Source organism: Mobula birostris, chromosome 1 (assembly GCF_030028105.1).
Source record: "Mobula birostris isolate sMobBir1 chromosome 1, sMobBir1.hap1, whole genome shotgun sequence".
Classification (NCBI taxonomy): Eukaryota; Metazoa; Chordata; class Chondrichthyes; order Myliobatiformes; family Myliobatidae; genus Mobula; species Mobula birostris.
The window spans coordinates 161,587,394-161,614,736 of NC_092370.1; the positions used below are offsets into that span (position 1 = coordinate 161,587,394).

Here is a 27,343-nt window from a genome sequence, read left to right on the forward strand (position 1 = left end):
AATATAAGCAAACACTTTGTTCCTTTTGATGGGGTGATTCAGCCCTTTCACATCCAAATTAAATAAGTTAATATTTCAAACCATTTTTAATACCAAACAACATGTAATTAGAAGATCTGGCCATAAGTTACTAAAACTAGGAAGCAAACCATAAGGTAAGGTATTCAAACAAAGAAACATATATTCAACCCAGCACAGCTCCCAGAGAAAAATAGGCCCTACCCCCTCCCCCACCCAGAGCGAGAAAGCTGACCAGTAGACAGTCAGCGAGCTAAGAACTAAGCTCCCCCCCAAAAAAATCCTGTTGACAGAAAAAAAGGTCATTATGTCTCTACCAAGACACAACATAAAAAGAAAAATAACCCAGTATTTGAAAATATGAAAGGATCAGTTTAAACAAATTCAGAGAAAGCTGTATTAAAATAACGCCTCAAAAAGGGATAAAAAAAGAGATACCAAAAAAATATAACAAAAGAGAATATATGAACAGCCAAAACATAAACTTAATGAAACCTTATTTCAAATTCATATTAACAGAAGAAAAAGCTTGATCAAATAAGAAATATATCGGTATTGAGACTTCATCCTTCAGAAACTCTTTTGCTTCTTCAACTGACTTTATTCTTTTTTGAAATCCATTCTTCAAAACAATACTCAGACGGGCAGGGAACCGAAGGGATGGTTTATATCCTTTATTGTAAAATTCCGACATAACTTCTTTATACTTCCTGTGATCAGCCATAACTTCAGGTGAATAGTCTTCCACAAATCTAACCTTGTAATTTTGGAAATCGATCATTCCTTGTCGACGGGTATAGTGAATTAAAAGGTCCTTAATATGAAATTTATGAAAGCTTAGTATGACCGACCTGGGTTTCACCACCGCCGACAATGGCTTCGAAGTTGAAGAGTGATATGCTCGATCGAGCTTCGGCTCGGAAGTGAATAAAGCAGGGAAAAGCTGTTTCAGAAAGTTTGCTAAAAACTTCGTAGGGTCAGTGCCTTCAATTGATTCTTCAAGACCCAGAATTTGCAAGTTATTTCTCCTGTTTCTATTTTCAAGACTGATGATCCTTTTCAGCATTTTATCATTGGATAAAGATAACTCTTTGCAGAGTTTAATTGTATCATCAATGTCCTCTTCAAGTGTCATCAGCTTCGCAGTATTTTCCTGAATTCGGTTCTCATGCTCAGATAAAGTTTGTTGAATTGTATCCAATTTGCCGTTAAGCTGTTGAAACTCCTCAGAAAATTCCGATTTTTGCCGTTTAAGGAAGTCACTGATTGAATCCAAAGTGACTAGGGATTCATCTTCTGTTCCTTTTTCTTTTGCAGACGCTTTGGTTCTTTTCCCAGCCATAGTAAAATAGTATTAAAGTATTATAATAGGGTTTCAAAAAAAAAAGACTGGTAGGAGACAAATAAGTAAACAGGGTAGGAGCAATCTAAAACGATGCTACTCCATCAGCTGCCAACAGGTTCTCAGCGTCAGTACTGTTCCAAGAAGAACTTTAGATATCTTGGAATTAATTGTGAAATCATTAGATATTTGTTTGAATATCTTAAAGGTATATTTACAAACTAATCCAGTAAAAAATTAAAATGCACCCATAATTTTCCCTGAAGCTTATATTAAATTTTGTGATGCTCATGGTCATTGATGGGTTCCAGGAGTTCAAAGTTCAAAGTAAATTTTATTATCAAAGTACATATATGTCATCATATACAACCGTGAGATTCATTTTCCTGCGGGCACACTTAGAAAATCTCTAGAATAGTAACTATAACAGGATCAATGAAAGATCAACCAGAGTGCAGAAGGCAACAAGCTGTGAAAATGCAAATATAATTAAATAGCAATAAAGAATGAGAACATGAAATAACAAGATAAAGAATCTTTGAAGTGAGATCATTGGTTATAGGAACATCTCAATGGATGGGCAACTGAGTGTAGTTATCCCCTTTTGTTCAAGAGCCTGATGGTTGTGAGGTAGTAACTGGTGTTACGAGTCCTAAGGCTTATGCACCTTCTCCCTGATGGCAGCAACGAGAAGAGAGCTTGACCTGATTGGTGGGGATCTCTGGTGATGGATGCTACTTTCCTACGTTTCATGTAGATGTCCTCAATGGTTGGCGGGGCTTCAGCTGTGATGTACTGGGGTAAATCCGCTACCTTTTGTAAGATTTTTCGTTCAAAGGTATTAAAAAAAATACATTGATGGATGTTGAGAGTCAATGCTATGCATAGATGGACTGTGAATGTTGGTGTGAGCTGCTCCAGTGATGGTGAGTGCAGGTGGTGTGATTTAATCAAGGATAGCTATTGTAAATTGGTGCCATGTATTAATTGCTGGGACTGGACATTGGTATCTGCATCTTGCAGGCTGGTGCAATTTATAAATTAATGTGTGCATTTTGGTAATGTTACATCAATGGACCTTTTACGTTGATGTGCTGCTCTTGAGGAGTTTTAGCATCAGGGTGGAAATCTTGACGTGAATCCATTTGATAACATTTGAATGATACTTTAGAAAATCTAATAATGGTTTGTTCTTTCCACCAATTATACTAACAATTTTTTTTCTCTATTTCTGCTAACTTTGCTAAACACCCTTCAAATTTCCTGTTTAACTAGACCCAAGTTTGATTGCTTTTTTAAAATCAAGAAGATCAGGGAAAAGCTACATTGAAGCCTCCAGGAATAAAACCGAAAGACAAGGAACAGAAAACAACTATGAGGATAAGCAAAGTGATTCTCACTTGGAGGCAGAACTGCAGTCCAATTCATCCAAGGAAGATCCAATGAATGAAGAAATTACAGGTAAAATGCTCTGTGTGTGAGATTTAATGGAAGTGGTCAAAATCATAAGAGATTTTAATAAATTAAAAATGAATGCACTGTTTTCATTGCCAGGGTGGCCATTGGCAGCTAGCAAATAATTTCAAGGTAATTGACACAGGAGTCGGAGGGATGCTAATTCTTTTCTGTAGTAGATTAATTAGATCAATAATGCATTTCCTGAAAGGCTGGAATAAGCAAGACTGGTAGTCATTTTCGAAAAGGATTTGGCTTGGAGCAAATTGTTAAACTGTAAGGAAAGAAGAGGATGGAGAGTTAATGTGAATAGTTGGATAAATCATTTGATATGCTGCCTTGGGCTTGAGGGTCTGGTTGGTATCTTGCTTGGTTGAAAGATTCAGAGCAAAGGACACTATTTGTGGAATTTGTGGAGGCCAGGTCGTTGGACGTATTTAAGGTGGAGATTGATATGTTCTTGATTGGACATGGCATCAAAGGTTGCGGGGAGAAGGCCAGGAACTGGGGATGAGGAGGAGATAGAGAAAAAGGATCAACCATGATTGAATGGCCGAGCAGACTCGATGGGCCAGATGGCCTATTTCTGCTCCTATGTCTTAAGGTTTTATTATTGAGAATTGAATTTAAGTTCCCTTGACTGGTCTCTGTGCCGAATTATCTGCTCAACCATATTGCTGCAAAGCTCTCTCACATTTTGTTTCTGTCCTGATGCACATATCCCTCAGTCCTTCCTTTGGAAGTTGAACCTTTCTCTGCCTGGCCTCAAGTTCTTGAATTCCCTGTAAAGACCCTTGCCATGCCACATCCTTAAGGGCCCCTCTTAAAGTGCACCACTTGTGATCATCCTTTTGTCTCCTACTTTGGTTTATGTTTAAACAAGTAGCTATTCGTCATAGATTTAGGTCAACAAACTAGCATCAGCTGCCATTGTGAGAGTGAGGAGGAGGTGCAGATTGATGATGTAGCAGAGATAGAGTAGGAAAAAGAAAAAGAAACATCTACATCTTTTTGTGTGAAGTTAAAGATTTTAATGTTTATACATTGGAAATTGTTTCTTAAAAGATTTCCGGTTTGCAATTGTAAGTTCTCTCCATTTGTCCTATCATTTTTTGTTCCAATCATAAACTTTGATAGACACTTTCTGGTTTTGTTCTGATAAGTTTATGGTTATTAGAAACCTGGGATAATTCAAGTTGATCTATATTGCCTGACTATCAAAGCATTATAATAAAACTGATAACCTGGCATCTCAGAGACTCTGTTAGCGCTGGTCAAGCCGATTGCTCGACTATTGTGTATTGGATACACCTTGGCTCCAGAGGAATGCTGTCTCATTTGGCTGTATCGATGTATGGTTTGAATGATAATTAAACTTGATTTGGTTTACTCCCAATACCCAGACTTTAGCTTCACTTCTACAATCAGGTGGAGAATGTTTTTTCGCATGCTGTACAACTCTATGGGCACAGCATCCTCCAGCTGTTTAGCTTTAAATAAGCAGAGCAAAATTGCTGTCATTGGCCACTGAAACTGATATTATTGTTAATTACTTAATAATTGTTAATTATTTCCTGCTATGTTACCCATGCTAATGACTGCCTAATTTAAATGTGGATGTTTTAAGTGTTGCTTCCCTCCTTATGTAGGGAGACTAAAAATGTGCACAAGTTGGCTCGAGTAAAAGCCTGGAAGTGTTTCTGTCATGATGGAAAATGTCAGCTGTGCATCTGTGTTGGACCCAGTTTTTGTGTTGGACGCAGACTTCTAATAAATACTGTGGCTCTGCTGATTTACCTTGGCAACCACAGCACAAGACAGGTTCAGTTCAGAACAGTCACCCAATACTGAGCATTGGATCAGTCCTGGGATCCATGAGAGAAGGCTCTTCCAACCTTCTGTAAATGGGCAGCGCAATACAACAATATTAGGACCAGCAAGAGACCTAAAGGCTAATGGGCTTTGGTTGGATTGATGTCCCACCTTCCACGCTTCTCGATTTAATCTTTCTCCTTAAAAGTATCTGCTTGCTTGTACTGGTACTGTACCTCAGGTCTCTTTCATGATTCCTGTATCCTCATAATTCTCTTACTACCTAAAGATCCACCTATCTCATCCTTGAATATAATCATGACTGAGTAGAGAACTCCAGAGTCTCTGCATAAAGGATTTTCTTACCTCTGTCTTAAATTGCTCACCTCTTACCCTGAGAATACGTCTCTTAGTTCTAAACACCTCTGCACAGCTGCTCTCCCACCCCCTCAGATACTTGTATGCCTTGTTATATTGCTCCTTATCCCTCCTGCTTACAGTTTCAAAAAATCAATAATAGGTTTTGTCAACACTGTCTTTCCATCATAGAACTGTCTACATCATGGGTTCCCAACCTGGGGTCCATGGATCCCTTAGTTAATCAAAGGGGTCCATGGCAAAAAAAAAAGGATGGGAAGCCCTGGTCTACATTAGGATTTTATATCTATGGCCTTCATAATATATTCTGCGTTTTGCTGACAGATTTCAGGCTGATTGCTCTGCAGTTTACTCTGTTTTTCTTCCTCCTTTCGTAAAGAGCGATTTGTTGCATGTTGGTCCACAGGGTGATGATCAAAGTGAACGATAAAATATATTAATGTATTCACAACCTTTGCCGCCACTTGTATGAGAATCTTGGCACACATTATGTTCCAGAGGATTTGAGTTGTAGTTCCTTCAATTTTCCAGTACTTTCTCTGCATTGATATTAATTACTCTCAAGTCCTTCACAGTCCACAGATTGCTAGTGTAAGGGGTTTCTTCTTTTATGTTACTGTGAAGGCTCATAAAATGGCTTCTTTGTTCTGTTAGAATAAAAATGGCTTTTATGTAATAACAACTGTGATGTAAGGACTCCTCGCTCTCTCTGCTTGTTTGGGTTATATTATTGATAAGAGAGGGAATGAACCAATGAGTGTCCATGTTATTCTTTTTGTGGGTGATATTCTGTCTCATATGACTGGGAACCTTGTGGTTTGGCGGGCTTTCGGGAGGAGACCTGAAGAAGAGGGACGTGCTGGACACGCTCTGGTCGACCACCGTGGTTGGTCCCGAGCGACGAGTCGAGGGGGCCGGAGGGGATCGAATGGTGGAAAGAGAACCCCGTTAATTGAGCTCCAACGATTGTGCACAAAGTGGTTGAACTCTGATAAGTCTGGCGCCTTTTACTTTCCATTTTATATTGTATCTCTATTAATTACATAGTTCCAGTAAGATTTATGAATTGTAATCTGTAAATCGTACATTGTGCGCTGTCTGGTATTTGATGTGTGGGTTTGTACCAGGTGGCATTACACAGCAACGACACAACCGTGAGACAGGGTTTGGCGGGCGGATGGGGTTTCCCCTGGATAAACACAAGCCGATAGATCTGAGCGTTACACTGGTATCCCTCCATTTCTGGTACTTTTATTGGCATGTTTTTTACCTATGGGTCTGTGAGGCTTGAGAAGTAAAGCTTTTGCTCATGTCATTGGCATTTAAGTGCACTTGCCTCACGATGTTATAGCAAAGGCAATCCAAACTTACACTAAGTTGAGAAATATACCTGCTACTTCTGGTGGTCCATTGATTTTAATGGGAAAAAGGTCGCTGGGATGAGAAGGCTAAATGAAAGCTCATTTTCTTTTAGTTAATTTAAATATGTTTTATTTTAGTTGTTTCCTGCAATGTTGAAGTGTTTTCATTTTTTGATAAAAATAGTATTTTTGAATGGTATCAGAAAATCTGTGGATGCCAGAGATATAAAATTCTTGCTTTGATGTCTTGGGTAGCCAGGAAGCCTGGCGATGGGGTTTAGCCGGCTCTGGAAAGCAGTTTCAAGGGTGGAGGTTGCCAGTGTTGATTGGAAGGTCTCCTTTACACTGGGCTTCGCTAATAAGCAAGTAGCTAGCTCCCCAGTGAAGGAGTGTGCTTGGGGCTTGTTTGGAGAGCCAGTGACTGGTTGGCTGGTGAGGAAAAGACGTGGGCCACTGAATCTTTCATTGTACAGATGGGTTTAAGTAGAAACAATGCTGCTGCCTTAGCCATTTCTGCAGTATGTTCTCGTTTTATTTTGTATGTATGCGACTTTTTGTCTTATCTCAGTTTCCCTCTGGGTAGAATATTTGTGTTGCTATTCTTTTGGCAATGTTGTAGGCATCATCATCTAAATATCCGTGATCTCTGTCACTGGCCACTGATGGATCACTTGTCTTCTGGAGTTTTTATTTCTCAATAGAATAATAGTTTCAGATCTCGATCATAATCTGCCTTTTCCCATAGTTATAAACTGTTTTACTTTATATGTTGCCTCTTGAACATCAGAGAATTTATTCTTTTTATTCCTGCTGACAAACTTTGTAGGTTGTTTAGCTTAGCTAGCTAGTAGAAGCCTCGTTGTTAGGTTTCTTTGCTCTAGTTTCTGGCTAATCTAATTTCCTTTCGAACTGTGTATAAAATTCAACCATATTGTAATTAATTTCTCACAAGGATTTCTTGCCATGAAATTACTGATTGATCATATTTTTTCTACATAGTGTAAGGTTTTAGAGAGCCAATTCTCAGTTTCCTGTTCCATTGCTTCAGAAAACTGTCTACGATCTGAACCACACAGTAACTTCAGGTCTTCATTTCCTGTTATCATTTATAAGGCAATGTCCATTTGTATGGTTAACCTTGTCACTTTAACATTACTAGCCTTTTGTACAAATGAGCTTCCTTTGTAGTTCTAAACTGCTCCAATTTACAATCTTTACGCATTCATATTTATAAATAAGTTCCACCTAACAACCTGTTTAGCATATTTTTCTCATGCATATAATTCTTCCTAATGCTTTATGTTGTATGGTTAAGTTCGCCCCTCCTATGGTTATATGAAAAGAGCTGCACAGGGAGATAAGATTTGAATAACAAAGAAACAGTTGGCCATTTTAGCTAATTTTCTTCAGAAATATTACCTTCCAGCTTGTTGGTCTTGTAGATAATAGTGCAGTGCTGCAAGGGGCTCTGAAAACTTTCATGTGAAATATTCAGAAAGCGGCAAGTATTATCAACAGATGCAGTGCTTTGCCAGCATTTTCTACGAGCCCAGAAATATATGTGAAAAGAAAAATATTGCTATTTTTCATGAAGCATCCTTAATGGAAACTAGCACTAAACAGAATGCTCAGTACTGAAATGTTAATACATACTCTTTCATTCTACACATCCTAGTAGTAGGCAGCCGTCAATCTCAGGAGATCATGGGTTTGCGCCTCTGCTGGACTGCATCCTCTTCAGGATGCCTGGGCAGCAAGATTCGAGGAACTGACTATCGTTCATGTAGTTCCCCCTCTCCACGTCACTGATGTTGTCCAAGGGAAGGGCAAACACCGATTAGCTTGGCACCAGTGTCATCGCAGAGGTTGCCAGAGTGAAGTTGTAAACAACATCGAACTGTCTTAGGGACCTGGACTCTGGATTTCTTCCTTGGGATTTACATCCGAAGCCTTTCCCATGGGTGGGTGTGACCGCAAAGCAGCGGAGGTTTAAAATCAGAGTTTTCCTTCTCATAGATGGGCTGCCGTCCGAGACTGACTAGCAACTGGTTTTGAGGTGCCAGTGGTCCTCCAAGAGTTGGACTTGGTTGTCAGAGGCTGTTGGAGATGCATGCCATTTGGAGCACTTTATAGGTAGTGGGAGCTTATCCCCACTACCACCCCATCTCTTGACACCCTGAGGAACCTACAAATCCTACTTGATAGATAATCACGTTCAGGTGATTCTGCTGAAACTTCATGAACTTGACCACATAGAGAATGCAATCATCATTCTGCCGCCTGGTGCCAAATTCTGCTGATCTGTGTATTAACCTTGACCTTATCCTTGTCTTCCGATATCGTCCCTCCTGAAATATGTGCTACTTTAGAACTTGTACACGAGGGGGAGGGAGAAGGGGCCGCCGTGGGGGAAGGGGGTGTGGTGAATGGCAGAGAGAGCGAGAGAGAGAAGGGTGGAGAGAAAGTGTGATCCATGTGGGAATGGGAAAGAGAGAATGCTGCTGTGGGTGGGGTGGAGAAGGGGGACCCGGAGGGTGAGGGAGAGAAGGGGTTGAGAGAAAGCAAAATAGTAGAGATATGGTAAATTAAAGGTAAATGACTAAAGGGTAAAAAGTAAAGGAAACGTGTAAAGGGGGAGAAGAGGTAAAATGGTGAGGGATTTATCTTAATCAAAGATAAAGCAATGGAAATTGAGATTGTTCAGTGTCGGTTTTCATGATGGATTCTTTTGTGAAAGTAGTGATATTTTTCTTTTCACAGATGTTTCTGAATTTGTAGAAATTGCTGCCAAAGCACTGGATTTTTGCAGACTTGCAGTTTTTCTGATATATCACTCTTCTTAAGTTGTAGTCCTTCAAAACCTTCTGTGGGGTGTTAAATTATGTAGAGAAAGATATAGCAGATATTCTTAACTCAAATTTTGTTAAAGTATTCACCTGTGAAGATGTAGAGTGTAGAGAAGTGTAGAGAAAAATAAGGTTGTTTTAAGTGACTTAGAGACCTTAGAATGTGAGGTCTTACTTCAGCTGAAAAGGCTGAAAGTTAATACATCTCCAGGGCACAGACAGCATTTATCCAAGGGTACTTAAAGAGGTCTATGACTATATATACAAACCTCTAACATGTATTTTTCAAAAGTCATTGAAGACTGATGAAATCCCTAAGAACTGGAAATGGTCTATCGTTGCCCTAGTATATAAGAAGGGTGATCATACTGACTTTGGTAACTATAGACCAGTAAGCTTAATGTGTATCACGGAAACAATAGTAAAGAATGAGATGGAAAAGCGGCTGATAAAAGCAGGCATGTTAGCAGAAAGCCAGCATGGGTTCAGAAAGGGAAAATCATGTTTTACTAATATGCTGGAGTTCCATGAAGAGGCAACTAAAATTTATGATAACAATAGAGCGGTTGATATCTTTTACTTGACAAGGTTTCCCATGGGAGGTTAATAACAAATTACGGGAGGTAGTGGTTCAGAGTAAAGTGTGTGAATGGGTGCAGAATTGGCTCAAAAACTGAAAGCAACGAATTAATGGTGAGAGGATTATTTTCACACCAAGAAGATGTTAGAAGTGGCTAGAGGATGTTAAAAGTGGGGTTCCGCACGGATTGGTTTTGGGGCCACTGTTGTTTTAATTTACATTAACGATGTGGAGAAGCACATAACAAATAAACTAGTAAAGTTTGCTGAGAACACAAAATTAAGGGGACGGCTGATAAGATTCAGGCAGCAGAATCAATAACAAACGAGAAAATCTGCAGATGCCGGCGATAAGCTAGGGAAGGGGATAAGGTGAGAGAGGGAAAGAGAGATCTTCTTGCCTGCCCATCACCTCCCCCTTGGGATCCTCCCCCCCTTTTTCCCTCAATGGCCTTCTGTCTCTTTCATCAATTGACTTCCCAGGTCTTTACTTCATTCCTCCCCCTCCAGGTTTCACCTGTCACCTTGTGTTTCTCTCTCCCTTCTCCCCACCTTTAAAATCTACTCCTCAGCTTTTTTCTCCAGTCTTGCCGAAGGGTTTCAGTCCAAAAAATTGACTGTACTCTTTTCCAAGATGCTGCCTGGCCTGCTGAGTTGCTCCAGGATTTTGTGTGTGCTGGCAGCAGAATCAATACATTTAGATCTAAACAGAATCCAGATGTGAGCAGATAAATGGCAGATGAAATTTAATGTAAGTAAATGTAAAGCATTACATATAGGAAGCAGAAATATTAGATATAAATACACAGTGGGGGGTGGGGATCTTGAGTTGGAAAGTGCAGTGTATGGGAAGGATTTGGGCATCCCAGTAGACTCTTCACTATCAACATCGAGACTATGCACAGAAGTGATTAGGAAGGCTAATAAAATATTGGGCTATATAATGCTCAGTGGAGTTCAAGTCGAGATATGCTACTGAAGCTGTATAATGCGCATGTGAGGCTATACCTTGAGGACTGTGTACAATTTTGATCTCCATATTGTGTGAGGGATGTGAAGGCACTGGAGAGAGTATAGAGAAGGGTGACGACTCATTCCAGGTCTGCAGGGTACGAGCTATGAAGAAAGATTGAAAAAATTAAATCTTTTTAGCCTAAGGAGATATAGAATGAAGGGAGACATGATAGAAGTGTTCAAAATCATTAAGGGTATAAATAAAGTGAATGCCAGCTTCTGCTTCAAAATTAATCTATCAAGAAGGACACGGGGCCATTCGTGGACGCTGGTTAAGGGGAGATTTCACACTAACATCAGGAAGCTTTTCTTTACACAGCAAGTTGTGGACACATGGAACAAACTACCTAGTTGTGTAGTTAAGAGTAATACCTTAGAGACTTTCAAATCTAAACTCGGTAGTTATTTCAACACACTATGCGTAGGAATTTGGCAATAGGAATGGCCTGTTCTTGTCAAAAATGTTCTAGTGTTACGTTACGGGTTGATAAGCTTTCTGAGTAGCTTAGTGTTATGGTTTGTCTGTCATATTCTGGGAATGGCAGCTTCATATTTTTAGGCAAATCTTTACTCACCAACTTTTGGGGACCACAACAACATTTTAACTGCATTTGCATTAGGCAGATCAATACAACGTCCTCCTGTTGCTGGCATTGAAACCCTGATGCTGTGATACTGACAGATATTGATTGGGCCGATCTTACTAACATCAGTCAGGATGAAAGATGATGCTGCGGGGTTTAAATGCTGTGTAAAAATGCTACTCAACATCGATTACTGCGCATGCACTCAGTGAGTCTGCAGTCTTTTTTTTATTTTAGAATGTAGCCTCATCTCAGAGAGTATTTTTTGGTTTGTGTGTACTTTTTTGTATATTCAGCAATTCTTTTTGGATTGAGGTACTGCCAGGATGACAATGAATAGTAATAAACTGGAAATACCTCTGATCATTCCATGCTGAACATGTGGCAGCCGAGCTATTATAGCCACAGAACTGATGGACAGAATATCCTCCCCCGTGCCATCATGATCCGAGACACTGGAAATGTTGGAACTGATTTAAACGCCAGTTTGAAGGAATAAATGAACTGTAACTCAAATAATGCCTTTCACGTCTTTGGGTTGTCCAAAGTGCCCAGCAGCCAATGAAGTAAAACTTGAAGTCCAATTAATATTGTAATGTAGGGAACATCACAGCCACTTTGAATATGGCATGTTGCTGCAGTGTGATGATGACAGGGTAATCTGTTCTGGCGATTTTGTTGGAGGGACAATTTTTGATCAGGGCACGAGGCAATTTTTCTTTGCTACTCTTTGAATCAATCTGAGAGGGAAAATGATGGTCTCAGTGTAAGGATTTATCTGAAATGTTATCTAAAAGATAGCACCTTCACCATGCAGCTTTCACTTGATAACACCGAAGAACGTAGAAGCAGTAATAGGTCATTGCATGATTCACTCAGTACAATCATGGCTAATCTTTTACCTCAGCAGCACCTGTATCTTTTGATTCCTTGTATGTTCAAAAACCTATTAAACTCTTCCTTGAGTCCACTGGAGTGTGAGGGAAGCAAGGTTATGAATTTGGATATCAAGTGCTCCAATTGCTAAGGAATTGCCCAGCATTTGATTGAGAGACTGCTGAGAGTAACCGTGATGCTAGTGCAGTGTGGGATAGCTGCCCTATAGAAAATAAAGGTATAAATAGGAGACAGGAAGATGAAAGACCACACTATTATGCAAATCTCTGTCCACCAGAGAAAGCAGGATCTCCCAGTGGCCACACATTTTAATTCCACGTCCCATTCCCATTCTGATATGTCTATCCACAGCCTCAGATGAAGCCACACTCAGGTTGGAGGAACAACACCTTATATTCCGTCTGGGTAGCCTCCAACCTGATGGCATGAACATTGACTTCTCAAACTTCCGATAATGCCCCACCTCCCCCTCGTACCGCATCCGTTATTTATTTATATACACTCATTCTTTTTTTCTGTCTCTCTCCTTTTTCTCCCTCTGTCCCCCTCACTATACCCCTTGCCTATCCTCTGGTTCCCCCCCCTCCTTGTCTTTCTCCCTGGGCCTCCTGTCCCATGATCCTCTCGTATCCCTTTTGCCAATCAACTGTCCAGCTCTTGGCTCCATCCCTCCCCCTCCTGTCTTCTCCTATCATTTCGAATCTTCCCCTCCCCCTCCCACTTTCAAATCTCTTACTAGCTCTTCTTTCAGCTGGTCCTGACGAAGGGTCTCGGCCTGAAACGTCGACTGTATCTCTTCCTAAAGATGCTGCCTGGCCTGCTGCGTTCACCGGCAACTTTGATGTGTGTTGCTTGAATTTCCCGCATCTGCAGACTTCCTCGTGATTATGCAAGTCTGCAGGGTTTCATGTTAATTTAAGAGCTTTATCTAAAGTCCTTTTCTATTTCTGTATTCCTTGATCTTTTGGTCTGGGTGAGACATTCTGCATAATTGTGTGCTAAGCATTTTGGAGAGTTGGGTCAATAACAGGTCAACTTTGTATCAGTGAGTAAATGTGTTTTGAAAGATAAATAAGAAGAGTTTGTAGTATCACGAGAAGAAAACATTGAGAATGTGCTGAAATGTATAACTCATTTCCTGCCATCACATTACCAAATGATGTTACAGAGGAGAAGAAAAATTTAATAACCTAGTGACCTTCACACCCTCAAGTCATCTTCAAATGCCTGCGATGCTTTTATTCACGTAGTAATATAGGAAATATGACAATTCTTTGCTCATGACTACTTCATGATTCTGATCAGGTAACCTATTTTGATTAGGTTGATTAAGGAATTAGATTGGTGAAGGTGCCAGGTGAATTACTCTTTTTAAGAAAACAAATTAATTCTTTATCAATCATTTATCCACCCGTGAAAGTAGATGAGGTCTTTTGTTAATGTTCCATCTGAAAACTGTGCTAATGAGGATAATATTTCAATTGTGCTGAGCTCTTTTAAGTATGACAGTTATTGAGAAAGTGTGCTGTCATCTGATTTATAATGGGCCTTCTGGTATAAGAACTTCATGTGTGTGCACACACACACCTACACCCATACCTCTTGACCTTCTCATTCATCTACATTGATCACCCTTGTATCTCTGAAGCTCAGTTAAACCACTAAGGCTACGTCCACACTACGCTGGATAATTCTGAAAACGCCGGTTTTGAGTAAAAACGACAGGCGTCCACACTAAGTGTTTTTCAAAATATCTCTGTCCACATTAGACAGATATTTGGGCGAATCTCCTCCTCCTGGGCATGCACAGGACACACAGAAAACAAGCGAAGAGGAAACGGTATACTTGGTGCGCGTTTGTCCAGTTACAGAGTAGAAAAACTTTAAAGGAATTGCTCTTGGCTCTCGTGCAGGAGGACTTAAAACTAAAAAAAACAAATACTGGGGCGTATGGAGGCAACCGACAGGGAGTTCACGGACTGTATGACCCGGCTGACAACGAACATTGAAAAACTAATGAACTCTGTTGCATTAATAAAGCTCCTTGTTAAATGTATAAAACATGTCTGCATCAGCGTTATCTTGTATTTCCATACAATGTTACATTAGGCTGTTACAGATCTATTGTCAGAGAAGTACTTGCATAAATAGGTAAAGCACCTTCATACAAGCAAGGACAGAAAACAGGGCAAAGTGAGTATACTTATTTATTCAGTAAGCTATGGGTCAAAGTATTTGGTGAGTACATTTCTAACTCTTCTGGCTTCAGTCTTGTTGCCATCTGTTCTGAAATTGTTAGGTTCTGCGAAGTGCAGAATCAAATATCGCTGTGATGATTGTACGCTCTAGTATCGATTATTTGGTGACAATAAAGTAGTAATAATAATAATAAGAATAATAAGAAGAAAACAATGAAATGCCACGCTGTCACCATCTGTTCCGGCACCTCATGACAGCGGTTTTAAAAAGCTCTGGTTACCCCGTACACACTGCAACGGATATTAGACATTTTCAGATTTATTCACTCTGGAGACCGTTTCTGAAAATCTCCGTTTTCGGGGGCTGAAAACACTGTTTCAGTGTGGACAGAAGGTCAAAACAAAGAAAAAAAGCTTTGTTTTCAAAATTATCCGGTGTAGTGCGGACATAGCCTAAGTGTAGTCAATGATCTCACTGGACCAAAGATCTAAATCCACACTACATGCTAATGACCACCTCCTGCACGAACACATTACTTGGGATGCCCGAGACAAGCTCTAGCCTATTAATCAGGAGTTTACAAATAACCAGTCATTACTTTAAAGTCACAGGTAACAAACATAAAGGCTTTCCTTAACCTTTAAGGAATGGAAACTTGAGTAATAAATTCACACGTGCATGGCCTATAAAGAGCTTGGACAGTGCTGCTGGTTTTGAGGCCTTCTGTGGTTTCCTTCCGATGGGAATGCAGAACAACTCTTCCTCTATGGAACCAAATACCATCCTGAAATAAATATTTCACTATCATCATTTTCCTGCCTGATACCTTGCCTCTGTATAGGGCAGTGTCCTGGAGTGACTGTTGTCAACTAATTCGTCGGTGATCTTCCTTCTATTTTTGGAGTTGGAGCGTGTGTGGTGATTGCACAGTATTCACTTCTGTTCACAGCTCATTACCAAATGAAGGAGCCTGTGTAAATCTTCAACAGTTTTCAAGTACGAGGTTGAAATGTGGCAAGGAATGTTGGGCACAGAAATGGCAGGCAAAGAAAATCTCTTAACACGATTTCTTAACCACCTACCCCTGATATCCAGAGGGTCACTACCTAAAAGAAACTTGACTGGACACAAATCTATTGGTTACAAGAGCAGGTCCATGTTTGGGTATCCTACAGTGAGTGACACATTTCCTCATGTCACCAAGGTCCGCAAAGCACATGTCAGGTCCCTGATGAGACACAGTCCACTTTACAGTGTGGGCACAACTTCAATGATCTCAAGAAGCTTGACGGTATTAGGAATAAAGCAACTCAGTGATTTTCACCCTTATCAACTGCCCTAAATGTTCATTCCTTCCACTGTTTGTGCACTGTGGCTGCACTGTACACTGTCAACAAAGTATACTACAAATGTTCACCCACCCTGCTTCCACAGCACTTCCTAATCCCACAACCTCTCTCATAATTAGGGCACTCTCAGTGCTCCTTGTCCTATGGTATTGTGGGAATGCTTTCACTAGCACCTAATCAAGGGAATGTCAATAAATGTTAGCCATGCAAACAAAATTTAGATCCTGAAAATGAAAATTAAAAAAAAAATCCTTTCTCTGCTCAAATTGTACTCTTGCACCTTTATGTTTAGAATATGTAGATTTAATCAAAGTTTGTTTATTCAGTTATCAGACCATACGATGTAGGAGCAGAATTAGGCCATTTGGCCCATTGAGTCTGCTGTGCCATTTCATAATGGCTGATCCATGTTTCTGTTCAGCTCAGTCTCCTGCCTTCCCCCTGTATTCCATCATGCCCGAACCAATCAAGAATCTATCAACCTCTGCTTTAAATATACATAAAGACTTGGCCTCCACAACCTTCTGTGGCAACGAATTCCAGATTCACCTCCTTCTGGCTAAAGAAATTACTCCTCATCTCCGTTCTAAAAGGATGTCCCTCTAATCTGAGGCTGCCTCTCCTGGTCTTAGACTGTCCACATCCACTCTATCAAGTCCTTACACCATTCAATAGGTTTCAATTAGGTCACCCTTCATTCCTCTGAATTCTAGTGAATGCAGACAGGCGCAGAGCTATCAAACGCTCTTCATGTGACAAGCCATTCAATCCCGGAATCATTTTCTTGAACCTCCTTTGAACACTCTTCAGTTTCAGCACATCCTTTCTAAGATAACGGACCCAAAACTGCTCACAATACTCCAAGTGAGGCCTCACCAGTGCTTTATAAAGTCTCAAAATTGTATCCTTGTTTTTATATTTCAGTCCTCTTGAAATGAATGCTAACATTGCATTTACCTTCCTCACCACAGACCCAACCTGCAAATTAAACTTTAAGGAATTCTGCACAGGGACTCCCAGGTCCCTTTGCGCCTCATTTTCTCTCCATTTAGAAAATTGTGAACCCTTTCATTTCTTCGACAAAAATACATGACCATACACTTCCCGACACTGTATTCCATTTGCCGTTCCTTTGCCTTTTCTCCTAATCCGTCAAAGTCGTTCTATAGCCTCTCTACTTCCTCAGTGCTACCTGCCCCTCCACTGTTCTTCGTATTGTCTGCAAATTTTGCAACAAAGCCATCAATTCCATCATCCAAATCATTGATATATAACATAAAAAGAATTGGTCCTTATTCAGAACCCTCTGGAACACTACTAGTCACCGATAGCCAACCAGAAATGGCTCCCTTTAGTCTCCTGCCAATCAGCTACTGCTTTGTCCGTGCTAGAATCTTTCCTGTCATACCATGGGCTCGTAGCTTGTTAAACATCCTCATGTGTGGCACGTTGTCAAAGGCCATCAGAAAATCCAAGCATAGGACAACAACCGATTCTCTTTTGTCTATTCTGCTTGTCATTTCTGTAAGGAATTCCAACAGATTTGTCAGGCAAGGTTTTCCCTTGAGGAAACCATGCCTACTTTATCAAGAACCCTGAAACCACATCCTCAAAAATCGCCTCCAACATCTTCCCAACCACTGAGGTCAGACTAATGGCCTATAATTTCCTTCCTTCTGCTTCTCCCTTTTTGAAGAATGGAGTGAAATTTACAATTTTCTAGTCTTCCGGAACCATTCCAGAATCTAGCAATTCTTGAAATATCATTACTAATGCCTCCACAACCTCTTCAGCCACCTCTTTCAGAACCCTGGGGTGTACATCATCTGGTCCAGATAACGTATCTACCTTCAGACTTTTTAGTTTTCCGAGAAACCTCTCCTTTGTAATGGTAGCTTCACACACTTCATGGCCCCTGACACCTGGAGCTTCCACCATACTGTTAGTATCTTCCACAGTGAAAACTGCTGCAAAATACTTATTCAGTTCATCCGCCAGTTCTTTGCCTTCTGTTGATTTTTAAGAGGTTTCCAATTCTTTAACCCCTTACTTATTTTATTATATGCCCTCTTTTTTTGGCTTTTATGTTGGCTTTGACTTCTCTTGTTAGCCTTGGTTGTGTCATCTGGCTTTTAGAATATTTCTTTGGGACGAATATATCCTGTGCCTTCCAAATTCCTTCCAGAAATTTCAGCCATTGCTGCTCTGCTGTCATTCCTGCTAGTGTTCTTTTCCAATCAATTCTGGCCAACTCCTCTCTCATGCTCTATAATTCCCTTTTCTCCACTGTAATACTGAGGCATTTTACTTTAGTTTCTTCTTCTCAGATGTCAGGGTGAATTTGATCACTTTTCCCTAAGCTCTCTAATCAATTCTGATTCATTGCATGATACCCAATCCAGAATACCTAATCTCCTCATGGGTTTAACCACGAGCTGCTCTAAAAAGCTATCTCATAGGCATTCTAGAAAATCCCCCTATTGGAATCCAGTACCACAGTGGTTTTTCCAATCTACCTGCATATTGAAATCCCCCATGACTATTGTAATATTACCCTTTTGGTATGTATTTTCTTTCTCGACCACATCCTTACTACTGCTTGGGGGTCTGTATATAACTTTCATCAGGGTCTTTTTACCTTTGCAGTTCCTTAACTCTATCCCCAATGATTCAACATCTTCCGACCCTTTGCCACCTATTCCTAAAGATTTGATTTTATTCTTTACCAACGGAGCAACACCACCCCCTCTGCCTTCCTGCCTGTCTTTTTGATACAATGTGTATCCTTGGATATTAAGCTCTCTGCTATATTCTTTCATGCATGATTCAGTGACAGCTAGAACATTGTACGTACCAGTCTGTAACTGTGCTACGAGTTCATCTACCTTATTCTGTATACTGCACGCATTCCAATGTAACACCTTCAGTCCTGTATTCACCCTTTACCATATTGTCCGCCTTTTACGTTAAAACTCATCGTGTTGACTGCAATTTTGCCTTATTATCAGCCTCTCCTTGCTAGGATTTTCACTACATATTGCCTCTGTTTGTAAACCAACTACCTCCCATTCCCTTGCCAAATTAGTTTAAACCCACCTGAACCGTGCTGTTGCACTGTGTCATATGATGTGGGCAATCATGGTCTTTCCATGACCAAGATTGTTCTTGGCAAATTGTTTTATGGAAGTGGTTAGCCAGTTCCTTCTTCTGGGCAGTGTCTTTAAAAGATGGGTGACCCCATCTATTATCAGTACTCTTCCAAGATTGCCTGCCTGACGTCGGTGGTCGTATAAACAGGATTTGTGATATGAACCAGCTGCTCATACGACCATCCACCACTTGACCCCATGGCTTCACGTGACACTGGATGGGATGGGCGCCAAGCAGGTGCTACGCCTTGCCCAAGTGTGACCTACGGGCTTGTGGAGGGGAAGGAGTGCCTTGTACCTCCTTTGATAGAGACACATCTCCACACCACCACCCATTAGTCAAAGTTACTGAACTATTATCAGAGTCAAGTGCAATATTTTGCAGCAAGATCAGTATTTTTCTGCTGGAAAGGTGCTGTGAGACCAAATCGAGTTGAATCTGGGGAAGGGCAATCTCTTTGGCTCAGTTCTAGGCTTAATTATGCTGTTGGAAGTTCTCTGGTGTGTAATTTGATATCTTGACCTTGGCACGGTTTTTGACACTGGTGCCCCTGTCTTCACCTACCAACAGTTTGGGATGGTTGACTGCTGCTTACCCATGGCGTGTTGCTCATACCTGGTAAAAGCTTCAAGGGGGCATACTTATAAGGTGATTGGAAGAAAGAATAGTGGGGATGTCAGAGGTAAGTTCTTTACACACAGAATGGTGAGTGTGAGGAATGCCCTGCCAGGTGTGGTATTAAAGGCAGATACATTTGCAGCACTGAAGAAACTCTTAGATAGACACATTTATGATAGAAAACAATGGAAGGCTGAGAGGAGAGAAGGGTTAGATTGATCTTTGAGTAGGTTAAAAGGTTGGCGCAACATCGTGGGCCAAAGGGTCTGTATTAGGCTGTAATCTATTCTGAAACATGCATGTCCTTTGTTTTTCTACTTCAGACTTAGGCCAGACATCTCAAACCTATGACTTTCACATAAGACTTAAACAGAACGACATTGTAGAACAACATTACAAAACCTGCCAGTTTCTCTCATGAAATTTAAGGTTCTCAAAAAAAGGAAGTAGTAACGTTTATTTATTGTGTACAATTCTGGTTTACGGGATGGATGAAAGAGTGCAGGTGAGGTTTATCAGGATGCTGCTTGCATTGGAGAATGAGGGCTGTAAGGAGAGTTTGGGCAAACTTGGGTTGTTTTCTCTGGGGTGTTGTGGGTTGATGGAGGAGCTGAAAAAGTTTATGCAATTATGAGAGACAAATGGGGAAGGTAATCAGAATTTTTTTCCCAGGGTAGAAATGTCAAGCACCAAAGAGCATGCATTTAAGGTAAAAGAGGGAAGTTTGAAAGGAGGTGGACTGAACAATTTTTTTTGACACAGAGAATGGCGAGTGCCTGGAATGGGCTACCAGGTACAGTGATGGAAGCAGACAGGATACTGATGTTTAAGAGGCTGTTCGATTGACTCATGATTATGTGGGGAATGGAGGGTTATGTTGCAATGTAGGAGATAGAGCAATCATCTGACACAAAGAACTTAAGTAAACAGTCTACTAATCTATTTTGGCAGTACTGATTGAAGCATGAGTATTTGCTGGGACACTGGGCAAGCTCCCCACTCTTTCTATTAGTGATCAGAGTTCTGTTACATGCCATTAAGTGGTCACAGGCCTTGTGAAAGCTAGCACCTCTGACCATACAGTGTTCATACCCTTACACCATTTGAACAGGTCAGACCTCAGTTTTTGAGGAAGAAGTTACAAGTTGAATTGAATTGACTTTATTACTTAAATCCTTCATATACATGAGGAGTAAAAATCTTTATGTTATGTCTCAGTCTAAGTGTGTAATTATAGCAATTTATAATAAATAGTATGAATGTCAGTGATGCTTCACTACCAGATGAACTCAACGCCTTCTATGCCCGCTTTGAAAGGGAGAACACAACTATAGCTGTGAAGATCCCTGCTGCACCTGATGACTCTGTGATCTCTGACTCAGAGGCCGATGTTGGGCTGTCTTTAAAGAGAGTGAACCCTCGCAAGGTGGAAGGTCCAGATGGAGTACCTGGTAAGGCTCTGAAAACCAGTGCCAACCAACTAGCGAGAGTATTCAAGGACAATTTCAACCTCTCACTGCTACAGGCGGAAGTTCCCACTTGCTTCAAAAAGGCAACAATTATACCAGTGCCTAAGAAGAATAATGTGAGCTGCCTAAATGACTATCGCCGGTCGCACTCACATTGACAGTGATGAAATGCTTTGAGAGGTTGGTCATGACTAGACCGAACTCCTGCCTCAGCAAGGACCTGGACCCATTGCAATTTGCCTATAGCCACAGTAGGTTAATGGCAGATACAATCTCAATGGCTCTCCACACAGCTTTAGACCACCTGGACAGCACAAACACCTACGTCAGGATGCTGTTTTTCAACTATAGCTCAGCATTTACTACCATAATTCCCACAATCCTGATTGAGAAGTTGCAGAACCTGGGCCTCTGTACCTCCCTCTGCAATTGGATCCTCGACTTCCTAACTGGAAGGCCACAATCTGTGCGGATTGGTGATAACATATCCTCTTCGCTGACGATCAACACTGGCACACCTCAGGGGTGTGTGCTTAGCCCACTGCTCTATATACACATGTCTGTGTGGCTAGGCATAGCCCAAATACTATCTATAAATTTGCTGATGATACAACCATTGTTGGTAGAATCTCAGGTGGTGTCGAGAGGGCGTACAGGAGTGAGATATGCCAACTAGTGGAATGGTGCTGCAGCAACACCTGGCACTCAATGTCAGTAAGACGAAAGCTGATTGTGGACTTCAGGAAGGGCAAGATGAAGGAACACATACCAATCCTCAGAGGGATCAGAAGTGGAGAGAGTGAGCAGTTTCAAGTTCCTGGGAGTTAAGATCTCTGAGGATCTAACCTGGTCAACAACGTATCGATGTAGTTATAAAGACAAGACAGCGGCTATGCTTCATTAGGAGTTTGAAGAGATTTGGCATGTCAACAAATACATTCAAAAACTTCTATAGATGTACTGTGGAGAGCATTATGACAGGCTGCATCACTGTCTGGTATGGGTTGGGGAGGGGGCGACTGCACAGGACAGAAAGAAGCTGCAGAGAGTCGGTTCCATCTTGGGTACTAGCCTACAAAGTACCCAGGACATCTTCAAGGAGCGGTGTCTCAGAAAGGCAGCGTCCATTATTAAGGACCTCCAGCACCCAGGGCATGCCCTTTTTCCACTGTTACTATCAGGTAGGAGGTACAGAAGCCTGAAGACAGACACTCAGTGATTCAGGAACAGCTTCTTCCCCTCTGCCATCCGATTCCTAAATGGACATTGAACCCTTGGACACTACCTCACTTTTTTTTTAATATACAGTATTCCAGATTTTTGCATGTTTTAAAATCTATTCTATATACGTACACTGTAATTGATTTACTTGTTTGTTTATTATTATTATTTTTTTTTTCTCTTCTCGATTATATATTGCATTGAACTGCTGCTGCTAAGTTAACAAATTTAACGTCACATGTAAACCTGGCTCTGATTCTGATTCTAATTCTGTACAACAGGACAGTCAATACAATACATAGAAATACAATATATCAGCATGAATTAATCAGTCTGACGGCCTGGTGGAAGAAGCTGTCCCAGAGCCTATTGGTCCTGGCTTTTATGCTTTTGTGTATACAAACAAGCTGCATAAATTACTATATTGTCCGAGATGCAATGTAGTATATCCCATGCATGTATGTGATAATGTATCAGTGCCAGCCCTAATTTACTTGGCAGAGCATGCTCGTTGGGCCAGTAAAGTGTTGCCAATCTTTAGAGTTTACTTTGGTAACACCTCTGTAAGATAAATTTCTGAGATTATTTAGTTGTGTCAAAGATGGTTAATGAGCCTGTTGCTACCCTACTGACATTTACGTTATAAGTATCACTTTGGTAATGAATGCATGGTAGGTGTGGTTTGTCCTGCATTTTTCTGAGCATTGACCAAAGCTCTCAGATGATGTGTTGGAATGGGCGTCATTCAGGGCAACACTGCTGCAGCTTGTAGAGCTGCTGCATCACAGCTCGAATGACCCAGGATCAATCCTGATGTCTGGAGCCAATTGTGGTGGTTTTCTGTGTGACCATGTGGGCTTCCAAAGACTACAGCTCTCAAACTCAATATTAATCATTTATTTATTTACAGTGTCTTACAAGAGTATTCAGCCTTTCAGCCCTTTGTTCAAATAAATGAGTATTACAACCAGGGATTTTGATCAATTTAACAAAAGAATTTTATTTGTGAATCACATGTCCCCTTTTTTCCACAGTAGAGTCCGAAAGAGTAGAGAAAATTGTAAAGCATGGAAAACTAAAAAATCAAAAACTGAAATGTCAACATTTCAAAAATATTCATTCCCCTTTGCTCAGCACTTAATTGAACCACTTCTTGCAATTATCACAGCCTGTAGTCTTTCTGGATATTTGCTTGGCACGTGATGGAGCAAGATTTGCCCATTCCTCTTTGCAAAATTGCTCAAACTGTGCTAGTTTAGTTGGGGAGTGACGGTGGACAGCAGTCAGAGATGTTTGACTGGGTTAAGGTCAGGACCTTGGCCAACCAAGGACATAAATTTTCTTAATTTGAAGCCACTCTGTGGTTGCTCTAACAGTGTGCTTTGGGTCTTTGTCCGAGTGAAAGACAAACTTCCTCCCCAGCTTAAGCTTTCTGGCAGAGGCTAGCAGGTTTTTATCCAGGATCTGTCTGTATTTAGCAGCATTTATCTTCCCATCAGTCCTGACCAGATTTCCAGTCCCTACTGCTGAAAAGCTTCCCAATATCATGATGGTACATCCACCTTACTTAACAGTAGGGACGGTGTTACCTGGCTGACGCGCAGTATTGGATTTAGACACAGGTACTGCTTAGTGTTGAGGCCAAAAAGTTCCACTTTAGTTTCATCCAACCAAAAAGTTTCTTCCATGTTTGTACAATATCTGTTGGTGTCACAGTAGCTTTTCTTACAAATGCTATTCTTCTCCGGCGACTTAAGCTTAGAGGGGCAGCCTGACCTAGGCAGTATGGCCGTGCTTTCATAATTTTTCCACTTCTTTCCGATGGACTGCACTGAGCTCTGAGGTGTGGTCATTGACCTTGAGATGTTCTTGTACCCTTCCCCAGATTTGTTCTTCTCTGTTATCATTTCCCTGACTTGCCTTGAATACTCTGTTATTTTCATTTTGGTTCGGTCTATTGAAAATCTACCATACTGTTGACCTTACAGAGAGAGAGGGCATTTATTCTTATGAATTCATTGAAAACGGATAATGCTCCAATTTTCTACAGCAAATTGGGTGAGTTCGTAAGGTGATACATATATTGCATCTAAGGATAGTTAGCATAGTAATTGCAAAGGAAATGTATACTTTTTTTAGCCAAATAATAATAGTTTTTTAATTTTTAGTAAATTGTTGGCAGGATTTGGAAAGTTTCTTTTCATTTGACCTGGTGCACAAGATTTTGTAAATTAGCTCAAAAAATCCTATTTCAATATATTTTAAATTTAAAAAAATGAGACAGTAAAATGTGAAAATAGTTGTGGGGGGGGCGGTTGAAGACTTTTCCAAGGCATTGCATTAATAATATATTTTTTTTCTTTTTTATATTTGCCAATTTGTTTGTCTTTGGTTGTTTGTCTGTTGTGTGCAGTTTCTCATTGATTCTTTTGTATGTCTTTGTACTTACTGTGAGAAAATGAATCTCAGGGTAGTATATGATGTCATGTATGTAATTTGATAATAAATTTACTTTGAACTTTGTATGGAGGAAGAGCCAAGGAGAGTTAATGGAAAAATGGCAAAGCGTGAATGGGTGGTTGATGGTGGGTGCGCTGAAGATCCTGTTTCTGTTATCCTGTGACCCAATGACTGTTTCTGAAAATCACCTTCAGCAGGTCAAGAGTTGAGGCATCCATTTCAATAAAGCAGAGATACTTTTTTACAGTTGGAGAGTGAGTGGAGTGCTTCAATGTAATGCTTCACAGTTTCAGATCTGTGGCTCTGGTCAGACAGGCGCACCCTCTACCAGTAGCGTTGATTGATGTGGGGCTGTGCAGTGGTGGCACTGTGCCATCAGCTTTTGGGTACTCTCGGGAGGATTTGTTACAGTTGTGCCCCAGCTGTAACTCTCTTCTGCCTGACTGGAACTGAAGCTGAGTTTTCATATTTTAATAGCAGCTGCTTGGTGTCACACTTCACTCTATCACAGTGTTGTATTGTAACTAGTACTTGCAATATAATATCTCAAAGTTTTTACTGTCCTTGAACCACTGACAGATTTTGCTCTGCACCAAAGACATTAGTTGTTTGCCTTGGATCAATCTTTATTTTCCAGTGTTGTTCCGTGCAAGCCTTTTACAGTATGTCACCATTGAGTTATACAGCATGGAATCATGGCTATCAGCTAAGCTTGTCCATGTCAACAAGGTGTTTACTATCTGAGCAAGTCTGATTTGCCTGTGTTTGGTCCAGTTCCCTCTGAACCTTTCCAATCTAGAGCATGGTCCTGTGTACAGCAAGTGGCTAGTTATGTTGACAGCACAATTGCCCCACTGCCTGTCACTCTAATTAGATGTTAAAGTAAGTCATTGACATTCATATGCAATTAAAACTACTTAGCACCTGTTAAACAGTAGTGTTTACAACAATATAACAACATATCCTCAAGTTAAATAACTTCTAAAAAATGCCCAATTAAAATCTTACAACAGGATGCTTTCCTTGCCCTTCTCACAGCAGCCAATTTCTCCCAGTGATTTTAATGAGGCTGGTGATACGATGCATGTTCGGAGTTAGGAAGCTTAGCCAGAGAACTGAGTAAGCCTCGAAGTTGGTACTGTCCCTTTGTTCGGGCGGAGAGGCAGAGATTTATGAGGCAACTTATTTTGCAAATAAAGTGCTTGAATCTCACTGCCTGGGGATGTGATAGAAGCAGATACAATAAAGACGTTTAGGCAGGTACATGAACTAGCAGGGAATAGAGGGGTATAGGTCGTGTGCAGACTGATGGGATTGGTTAGATTGGCATCATGGTCAGTTCAGACATGATGGATCAAAGGGCCTGTTCCAGTGCTGTACTGTCTTTGCTCTTTGTTCCGTCTTGGCTAATTTTACCCTACTAACATTGCTGATGTAGATGTTATTACTTGTACCACTTCCATTAACACTGCACTGTCTGAAGTATTGTGCAGGACATGAGAAGCCATTTGACTTTTTTTTGCCCATGCCAGCTCTTTAGCACAGGGGGTTACAGCCCCTGGAGTTGTTCCCCTTCACAGGTATGTACCTAGGAGCAGAAGTAACTAACAATGCTTAGCCAATCAATATGTTTATTGCTGGCCTCAACTCCCTTCTGTGCCAGATCCCCATAGATTTCAATTCTCAAGTGTTTAAAAAAAATCATCTAGTTCCACCCTAAGTATTTTTGATAAACCAGTCACCGCAACTCTTTAGGTTAAAGAATTCTAGAGATACACCACCTTCTGAAAATAAATTTCTCAACGCTTCTGTTTTAAATGATGCAACCCTTATAACTCTGCGTCTCGTTCAGCAAGGAACTAACTCTCGTTTGAAAGTTACTACTGAACTTGCTTCCATAAGCTTTCAGGAATTGTGTTGCAGATGGCAAGAACCCGTGGTGTTTTGAGGGAAAGGCTTTTCCATGTTGCTTGAGAGTTTTTGGCAAGGCTTAAATCTGGACCTGTTGGTTACTTACCCTCTGCTACTATAATGTTACTGCATCTCTATAGAACCTGATATTCCACTGAAACCTGAGAAAGGATGGGTCCACATGGATGTGTTGGAGTATGAGAAACTGGAATGGATGAAAGATCTGCCTAAACCCAGACGGCGGAAGACCAATAAGGTGACTTATGGCAATATAGAACTGTAACATGGCTCAAGGCCTTTCTAACTTAGAAACTCTGGGACTGGGTAGTCCCGTATGGAACAACGAGAGACCAATGGGTGGCCATGTAATGTGGAGCAGTTGCAAATTGTGGGAATGAAGAGTCCTGTGGATGAGCTGTAAATCTGTGTGAGTGAGCATTCCTGGCATAAATGTGGGTCTCAAGACAACATGTCACAGAGCACAGAGAGAGAGAGACTGAATGTAACTATCATGCAACAGATGGACTGAGCATCCCTCAGTAATGGAACATAGAGTCTGTAGATCCAGCAATTCTGTCATGGAGATAAGTGTGGAGGAGTGAGGGAGGAGCTGTGTGAAGGCACTAAGAGAGAGAGATTGTGAGACGGAGCGGCACTGTGATAGTCTTAAGTCTGGGAAG

At 40.8% G+C, this 27,343-nt stretch overlaps 1 protein-coding gene across 2 annotated transcripts in view; it reads left to right on the top strand.

Annotated features, from left to right (window-relative positions):
* rpap1 (RNA polymerase II associated protein 1) overlaps positions 1 to 27,343 on the top strand; it is a 187,923-nt gene that overhangs the window by 37,761 nt on the left and 122,819 nt on the right. For both annotated transcript variants that reach the window (XM_072265242.1, XM_072265252.1), the window contains exons 7-8: positions 2,636 to 2,821; positions 26,804 to 26,919. In XM_072265242.1, the coding sequence (XP_072121343.1) occupies positions 2,636 to 2,821; positions 26,804 to 26,919 (302 nt within the window). The remainder of the gene's footprint in view (positions 1 to 2,635; positions 2,822 to 26,803; positions 26,920 to 27,343) is intronic.